This window comes from Buteo buteo, chromosome Z, assembly GCF_964188355.1.
Source record: "Buteo buteo chromosome Z, bButBut1.hap1.1, whole genome shotgun sequence".
In the NCBI taxonomy this organism is placed as follows: Eukaryota; Metazoa; Chordata; class Aves; order Accipitriformes; family Accipitridae; genus Buteo; species Buteo buteo.
Window position 1 is genome coordinate 10281874 of NC_134204.1, and position 9469 is coordinate 10291342.

The following is a 9469-nucleotide window of genomic DNA, read 5'->3' on the forward strand; positions in this document are numbered from 1 at the left end:
TGCATCCCCAGGGAGTGGTGGGGAAGAGCAGGCAGAGGCTGGACACTACAGAACAGCATTTCTCTGCCTGCATTTGATGCAGAGAAGTTGTGGACAGGTGGGAAAAACTAGCAGGACATATATTTAATGTAAAAAACAGAATAGCTTGTGATGTCCAGTTTATATGGTCAGGTACCAGCCCCTTTCCCTGGCCCCCTTCTCCTCCAGGCTCTGGTGTGACTTTCATCCCTTCGCCCTTGCTCTGCAGGATGCAGCAAAGCTGCAGCCAAGAGAGGGTCACAGGAATCCTGGCACAGCCCCGCTCCAAAAAAACTCAGCCCAGCTGCCAGTGAACAGGCGGCCGCCACACAGAGCAAAGCAAGCCAGAGCTGCAGGGTCAGGGAGGCGGCTGGGCTGCAAACAGGAGGAGAGGCTCTTCGGCTGTTAGCAAGATTTAATCATGTTTTAGGTGTTTATAACCTCTGTTTCATGAAATACCACTGCAGATGTGAGTGGCCAGGCTTTGGAAAGGAGATTGTGAACAACTTCATGCAGCATCTTGGATTTTGTGTTCACCAGTTAGAGAAAAAAATTCAGCAGCAAAGTTTCCAACCAGGTGTTGACACTGCAAAGGAGTCATGGACAGTCTGATTACCCACCGTGTGGAAAAACATGGAAATGCTCAAAGAGGGGATGCTAAAGAAAGGCGTTTGCCTGAAAATGTCACACCGGTGAAGCAGAAGCCCTCCAAGGAGCTGAGGCCCATGCTGGGGGCCATCTTGCTGGGCCTCATCCTGTTCATTGCCACGGTGGTGGCCTGGTGCTACTACACGGTGTCCCTGCGGAAGGCGGAGCGGCTCAAGACGGAGCTGATGGACCTGCGGGCGGATGGCTTCGTCATCAGGAACCAGCACGGGGAGGTGGTCTTCCGCCTGGCCTTCCGCTCGGGCAGCCTTGACCTGGAGTCGTGCTCCAAGGAGGGCGAGATTTTGAGCTGCACGCGGTCGGGCGGGGGGCCGCTCAACTTCTTCATCCAGACGGTGAAGCCCAAGGACACGGTGATGTGCTACCGCGTGCGCTGGGAGGAGCTGGCGGCCGGCCCGGCGGTGGAGCACACCATGTTCTGGGAGGACGCCCACTGGTACGGGGGCTCGGAGATGAGCACCCAGCACTGGCCCATCCGCCTGTCCGGCTACCAGGAGCCCGTGCCCTACGTGACGAGCGACGTCTACTCCTTCCGAGACAGCTTCGGCGGCATCCTCGAGCGCTACTGGCTCTCCTCCAAGGCGGCGGCCATCAAGATCAACGACTCCGTGCCCTTCCACCTGGGCTTCAACGCCACCGAGCGTGCCCTCTTCTTCCAGGCCCGCTACAAGGACTCGCCCTACAAGCCCCCGCCGGGGCAGCAGCCCTTCCCCGAGCTCAGCTACCGCGTCTGCGTGGGCTCCGACGTCACCTCCATCCACAAGTACATGGTGCGCAGGTACTTCAACAAGCCCTCCAAGATCCCCGCCGAGAATGCCTTCCGATACCCCATCTGGTCCACCTGGGCCCTCTACAAAAAAGATATCAACCAGGATAAAGTTCTACATTTTGCAAGAAACATTAAAAATTACCGTTTTAACTGCAGCCACATTGAAATTGATGACATGTACACGCAAGCCTATGGGGACTTTGACTTTGACCCCGTCAAGTTCCCCAATGTAACAGAGATGTTTGCAAAACTGAGGGAAGATGGGTTTAAGGTCACCCTGTGGACTCATCCCTTTATACACACAGATTCCTCCAATTTTGGGGTGGGAATTGAGCGTCAGCTATTCATCAAGGAGCCATCGGGGCGGCTGCCAGCCATGGTGGAGTGGTGGAACGGCATCGGGGCCATCCTGGACTTCACCAACCCAGCAGCCCGGGACTGGTTCCAGAGCCACCTGCGCCAGCTCCGACACAAGTACGGCATCTTGTCCTTCAAGTTTGATGCAGGCGAGACCAGCTACCTGCCCAAGCAGTTCAGCACCTTCCGCCCACTCTCGGACCCCAGCATCTGGTCACGGCGCTACACGGAGATGGCCATCCCCTTCTACGAGCTGGCCGAGGTGCGGGTGGGCTACCAGTCGCAGAACATCTCCTGCTTCTTCCGCATCATTGACCGTGACTCTGTCTGGGGCTACGAGCTTGGCCTCAAGTCCCTCATCCCCACGGTGCTCACCATCAGCATGCTGGGGTACCCGTTTGTACTGCCAGATATGATTGGAGGAAACTTCCTCCCCAACAAGACGGAGGGGGCGGTGGAGATCCCTGACCGGGAGCTGTATGTGCGGTGGCTGGAGCTGTCAGCCTTCATGCCCTCCATGCAGTTCTCCATCCCGCCCTGGCTCTACGACAAGGAGGTGGTGGAGATTGCGCAGAAGTTCACGGAGCTCCATGAGTCGCTGGTGGCCCCGCTGCTGCTGGAGCTGGCTGGGGAAGTCACCGACACGGGCGACCCCATCATCCGTCCCATCTGGTGGATCTCGCCCCGCGACGAGGCCACTCACAGGATTGACTCCCAGTTCCTCATCGGGGACACCCTTATGGTGGCCCCTGTCCTGGAGATGGGCAAGCAGGAACGTGACGTCTACCTGCCGGCAGGCAAGTGGCGCAGCTACAAGGGGGAGTTGTTTGAGAAGACCCCGGTGCTGCTCACGGACTATCCCGTTGACCTGGACGAAGTCGCCTATTTCCTCTGGGTTTCCTAATGGGCTCCTCCATCAGCTGTGCAATAGTCTCAGGTATTAATGAACCAATGCCTGTAATGACCTGGGAATTTTAATAGTTTTTAAAGTAGAAATACTTCTGTGTGAAATTTGAAGAGAACACTATGATCTCTCTTTTGTGTGGGAAGTGCTGTAGAATAACTTGCTTATTAAAATATATTGATGACTGTCTTTATTATTGCAGTATGACAAATAGAATGTATAGAAACATAGCCTCTGCTTGTAATCTTTTCCCAGCAAGAAATGCCATGCACGCTTTTGGTTTATAAAGTAAATTACATGGACTCCTTTGTTACCCCGTTTCATAGCTGATCCCTTGAGACATTTATAATTTCATTTACTTAGTGAAGGAGGCAGTTGCAGCAGAGTACATTTTTTTTACAAAAGGCAATCTGTGATTATCCTGAGGAGGGAGGCACCCAATTTTCAACCTGCACATCAGATGGGTGCTGATGTAGGAGTAAGGGGAGTTTACATTTCCCACAGCCTGATCTGTCTGAGCAAGGAGAAAGAAGCTATAGCACTTGCTGATGCTGTGGCAACTGTTTTCCCCCTTTTATTGGAAGAAATTATTGAGAACCATATCCATGGTGTGGATTCAGCCAAGACTGTAAGCATGTGGTGAAATCTCATGGCAGTCAAGATTAAAACCTAGCACCAAGTCATGCATGGGTTAGGACCTAATGGGATCCATGTGTGTTTTGGGACCAAATTTAGAACCAAAGGGTGCAATCCATCAGGTCCCAGAAAAGGACTCGGCCATCCTCCTCCTGAGAGAGTTCAGACAATTCCTAAAGCAGCCCGAGTGCTCTCCTGCCTCAGTTTACCCATGGAAAATGTTCTCCCATGCTACCAGCTGTGTTCATGGAGATCCCTGTCCATGAGCCAGCATCTTTCTGCCCAGAGGTGACTTCTCCCAAGTGAAGGTGTCTCAGCAGCACCTGCAGGCTTGGGGTGGGCAGGCTGGCTGTGAGATGCTCCCCACTCTTGGTCCAATCTGCCTTGTTTTTAAGCAAAGTTTAAAGGTGACATGACTGAGCAGTTTAGATGAGCCCTGGGGTCTCTGGGCTGCAACGCGCCTTCTCAAAGTGAGAGATCAATTCCTTCACTGACCCCAGCACACTGCTAGTAGGCACCTGGGAGGTAAAGCTGTGCGTGGCCACAAGGCAGGAGAAAGCTTTCTTTAGGGATTTGCCTCAGAGATGGTCCATATAAAAAGTAAACATGGGCAGGAGAACATTGCACTCACTCCAGAGCTGGTTTGGTGCTCAGGTGAAGTAGCCCCACAACTGGCTCAGACCCCAGTTGCCCATCAGTGGGTCCGTTATGCCACAAGGACCCTGCATGGTCACAGTGGGACAACAGCAGGGATGAGCCAGAATATCTTAGAAGATGCCCCTGAAAGCAGCTCAAACTGCAGTAATACTGTCACTCATGTGGCAATGGGGAGGGAAAACCCCGCTTTAATCCAGGGATGTGAAGGGGGGGGGAAGCATCACCAAGACTTTCTGCAAACTCTGGGGATGATACAAGCTGCCTGGTCCCATTTAGCCGCAAAAATCTCTCCCCCAGATCCCCATCACTTTCCAGTCTTTCCCCCAGTGCCTTTCCCTGCTGCCCAGACCAGCCACAGGGAGCCACGGGGGACCTGTGCTGGAGACATCCTGCAAGCAGGCTGCCTCTCTGCACCCTCCTGCCATGGGGGAGGAGTTTATTGCCCTTAATCTTTGATGATCACTGAGCTAAAAACCACCCAGCCCTACTGGGGGAAAAAAAAAATAAAAATCCCTGCTTTCCTCTACTTGGCCTCTGGGATTTTGCATCAGCCCAGACTAGCTTTATGGCTCTAGCCAGCTCAAGGGATCTGCAGGCTGGCAGCTCCCACCAGCTCAGGACAAGCTGCAACTGAGGAGGTTGGTTTTTAATTGAGTCTGCCAGCCTGGCCATGTGCCTGAAGGGACTCTGCTGCTGTCAGCTTGTCCTTTCACCACAGTCCTTCCCAGCCTTGGGCTCTGCCTGCCTGCCTGCCTGCCTGTTGTTTTCTTCTTACTTTTAATAAAAGCTGTGATTTCGGGCAGAGATGGACACGCTTCTGGCCAGGATCTCATGGGTCAGCAGCCACTGCTCTGCTGTCACCCACAGGCACCTCCTTGAAATCCAGGTTGAAATGAATTGGGCTTTTGCTGTAGCCCACTAGGGTTTGGACTTGGCCTTTAACACTCCTCCCTGTACATAGCCGTGGACGTGTTTTCAAGCACTGCCACTTGGCTGGGACCCAGGACAGAGCAGACCCCAGTTGCTGTCCCCATGTCCTTGGCAAGACTCAAACACCCTCCCTTGCACACAGTGCCAGCTTTTAGGAGGATGCAAACCAAAACCAAAACTAAACACACTGATTCCAGGGAGGTCTCCTGCACTATTGAGGATTTGCTGCAAGGTTGCAAGTGCTGCAATCTGCCAACCTGCCCCCAGGTCTCCGGCCAGCACTGGCTTCACCTGCACCATAAGCATCTGCCAAGTGTATGGATGCTGCTCGCACCCAAGGGAGAAGGCAAAGGAAAAGCACTGGGAAAATGTCTTTTATTGCAAAAGGAGCAAATGGAAGTCCCTCTCATTCGTCAAGCCAAGCTGCACGTGTTGACCAGTGCTAGTGATGCCCGGGTGGCACAAGGCAGGCTGTGGTTTGTATAGTAACAATGGAAAGGGCAGGAAAAACACCGTGTGGGGCAAAGGGGGTGGGCTGGGGCAAGGCAGGCTCCTAAACAAGTTCCACACATTTCACTTCTGGCACTCCTGTAGCCACAAACATCTACTCCATCCCCATCCTGGCCGTCAGAGCTATCTGGAAAGGGGGACCTCAGGGGCAGTGGGGACAGCCAGGGCCCAGACGGACCTTCTGGAGTGTCTGAGGGAAGTCAAGAGCAGCCTCCTCTTCTTCAGTACCAGCAAAGAGTTCCAAAGCACAGGTCCTCTGAGAGCAGCGTGGAGCAGCAAATCCCGCAGATTCAGTGATGATGGGCCCTTTTTGGGTGGGTGTCAGCAGAAATACAGGCACAAGGGTCTGGTCCCCATCTCCAGGGGTGGATGCAACATGGGGCTTCGCCTTGACATGGTCTTCTCCAGGCCAGCCCTAAGGCACAGCTAATCCCTTTGCTGTCAGGACCCAAGGGCGGGCGATCCATGATCCAGTGGGTCATCTCCATATCTCTGTCTCCTGCCACCACTGCAAACACAAGAGTGGGGTGGCTGCCAGCTCCTCCCTTTAAGACATATATCAAATCTGCAGGTTGCACGCTTTAAATGAACCAACAATCTCAACTCTGATTTCAGTGAAGTCTAGGGTGAAAAAAGCCCCAAATCTCCCTGAACCACCAGTCCCAGGTACGTGGTACAGACAGACATAGTTAAACTTCCTTTTGTTTTCCAAAATTTTATATCAATCAAGACAATTCATGTTACAGTTCTGTCTTCATAACAATTAAGAATTAGAAAAGGGGTTAAAAACAAACCCACCCGCATTACAATCTGACATAGGACGGCATGTGCAAACACGAGCATCCAGAAAACCCAATACACGACAGTGCAAGCTTCAAAATTCAATCACATGTGCATCACGTTGACCTGCTGCTCAGCTGTGGTCTGCTGTGGGCTGGGTAGAAAAGGCTATATCCAACTCCCAAACCTGTTTCAGGGCTTTTCCTTGGCTGAGTTGAACTAAACCCTGCTTTGGCCAGTGACCCATGGTGTAAATCAGAGAAATCTCGTAGTAGCAGTTCCCAAGGTGTCTGTGCACAGAGTGCTTGTGGTCTGCAACATCCTACAGGTCCTCAAATCCTGCAGTGCTGCCAGAAATAGTGTTTCTGGTAAAAAGGTGGACGGAAAGGGCATGCAGAAACCTGTGAGATGATAGCTTGAGGTAGCACTGCTGAGCCTGTCCCTAACAGGTAGGAAAGGCTCGATGCCATGGACCCACAGAGAGCCACCCATATGGACCTGCTCTTCAGCATCATCCCTTATGTCTTCCCAACAGCTTTACCTTTCTCCTAGCTGGAGCACTGAATAGCCATGGCCACTTATGCCCTAACTACAGCATTTAGAAAAATAAGGGTACTCTATAATCTTACCCATTTATTCATATAGTTAAATAAAAAGAAAACTAAAATTTTGATAATAAAATCCTTTCTTTTGAGGGGAGGGGCAGGAAGACAGTGTGTCTAATACAGAATTTCCTCCATGACCTTCCTGACAGGGCCTGAAACCACTGCGAGGAGATTGAAGGCACTTCTCTGGCTGCACCCATCATTTTAATAATAAAGGAATACTAACAGGAATGCTGTGTTTCTCTTCATGCAACCTCACACCTTACTAGTGAGGGATGTGGTGAGTGGCACAGCAGAGACAGGGAAGGGAAAGACACACAACATCTCCTGGTCATTCTGGGATCCTTCCCATGAAGTCATGTGCCAAGGATCCCACTTCTTCACTGGCAGCTGAGCTGTGCAGCAACATCTCCTCCACACAATGACTCCTGTGCCACAGGAAGACAAGTATTTCACAAGCACAGGTTGAAAGGGAAGAGCTGGAGCCCTTCAAAGCATGGCCTTTATGCATTTCTGGGGCTAGAGAAGCCCTCTCCACACCCTGTCCTCCTTGCAGGCTGTGGTCTGACTCATCTCCAGGAGCTCCTCACCTTCACCTCCACCCTCCAGTCCAAGGGCCAAATCCTGCCAGTGCCCTGATGACTGATGCTGGGGCTCCAGGATTAAGTCCTTGCCAGGTTGTCTGTAACTTGTAACATAACCACTATTTGCACTGGCGGCAGGGAACAAACCTGAGTCCTTCATAATTAAAAGCCATAAGAAACAGGCTTTGGGACACGCTTGTGCTCCAGCTGGGCAAGGACCTATAGGGCTCCTCTGCACCTCATTTTGAGGCCGAAACACTAAATTATGCAGGGAAGATTCAGACCTCAAGGGATGCTCCAAAGAATCCATCAAACTGGACTTCCTCAATTCCTTCCTAACTATAAAACCCCTTCAGATTTTGTCCCAAACACGTACATTTCTACTCCTGGACCCCATCACAACCCCCAGTTTTGCTGCATCTTCTTTTCTGCCTCCTGCAAAGCCCAGTGGCAGATGGGCTTTGAGAAAGATCCTCACTGGTGCCCGACCCTACCCAAAACACAGCACCACCTCCTTGGGTGGCAGACTCATGCCAGACCCACGCTCAGCCCAGACGCAATCCCATGGGAAACCCCGCAGATGCTGAGCTCTCCTTGGCTGGTTGTAGCCTGGGCAGGGTGCCCCGAACCTTCCCAGCCAACGCAGTTCAATTCTGCAGAGGCTCATTAAAAATTCAGGGCCTGAAACATGCTCCCAACCAAGGCACAGCCGGGAATGTCCTGCCCTGGGGAGGAAGGCTGCCAGGCTTCAATCCTGTTTGCTCTGTCTCAGAGCGGAGACTGCCCGCAGCTCTCTGTAAATGCATCTTACCGTACAAAACCAAATGGGAAAGCTGGGAAAGAAGCATCTCTGCAGCTCCATCCCTGCTGCCAGCGACTTGGGGTGCAGGACCATGTCACCCTGTGTCCCCTGCAGAAGCCTCTGACAGCAACCCCACCTCCAGCACCGCAGATGCTGCCTGAGGAAGGCACCTAATTCTCCCAGTGAGAGAGGAGGGCTGCTTCAGAAAAACCCTCCACAAAATCATCACCTCTAACTGCGACCTGAGACAGAGATGGGTATTAGCTTAATTTCATAGTAGATGGGAACATTTCTGCGGGTGCGGTGAGAACACCCACTGGCACAGACCCATCAGTGCAAAAGCCAGTGTTTTCCACCCACCAGCAAGCCGGCTAGCAGCAAACGTCACTGTCAATCCAAGACACGTGCCACTCCTGGGAACTGGCTGTTCCCGAGAAAGCGCTGCACATACTTTTTGAGAACAGCTTTGCTCCAGGCAGTCCTTCTGCCAGCAACAAACCTGAAAGCTCATCTGTCCTTAAAAACCAAAAGGGATGATATCAGCAGGATAATCATATAAAGAAGCAGGCCCATAAATACTTTAAAAAGATCAATGGGGCATGCTGGTATGGATGGCACTGCTCTAAGCAAAGGCAATGTTGACACCCAAGGCAAAACACACAGGCAAGTGCATTGCAGCGGGTGGTAGATGGGCGAGGAGGTGGAATGAAGCTGCCCCAGCAAGCGATACGCAGCCCATACAGTTAAAACACCTGTAAATCACTTGAGTAACCTGGCCCGCCTGGTACCCAGGAAAGCAGGAGCATGGGGCAACAGTTAGTCCAGTGCCACACTAGACCAAAGGGGGAAAAAAAGTATGTGTGTATATATATATATATATCTATATATCTATATCTCTAGTTTGTTTTCTGCTCTTCATAAAGTCCTTTTAAATATATTTGCCATGTTATAAAACTCATGATAGGCTGTGCCGTAGCAACCCTCCCACATCACACGCCCCCACGACCAGCACCGGGTGCTCCCACGAGACCAGAAACACTCCCACTGGCACTAACCAACCTCCACCTCTTGAAATCCTTGGAAACTGAAAAGGTATTGGGTTTACTACATGACTGCAGACAGACTGACAACTCCTTCCTGACCTATACAGAGAAAACTCTGAATACCATAACCCAACTGGTGTCTCCCACATGCCCCAAACTAAAAAAAAAAAGGTCACAATGCCTTGAAATAAAAAAAAATTACCCAAAG

The 9469-nt window shown here is 51.7% G+C and overlaps 1 protein-coding gene across 1 annotated transcript; it reads left to right on the forward strand.

The window, feature by feature from the left end:
* Positions 1-356: 356 nt before the first annotated feature.
* LOC142026429 (myogenesis-regulating glycosidase-like) lies at positions 357-3342 on the forward strand. Its single transcript, XM_075019438.1, has one exon. The coding sequence runs from the start codon at positions 618-620 to the stop codon at positions 2712-2714; it is 2097 nt and encodes a 698-aa protein (XP_074875539.1). The 5' UTR covers positions 357-617; the 3' UTR covers positions 2715-3342.
* Positions 3343-9469: the final 6127 nt, after the last annotated feature.

Bases quoted from the DNA above. Each gene is read 5' to 3' on its own strand.
- LOC142026429 (XM_075019438.1), top strand. From the start codon at position 618: ATGGACAGTCTGATTACCCACCGTGTGGAAAAACATGGAAATGCTCAA.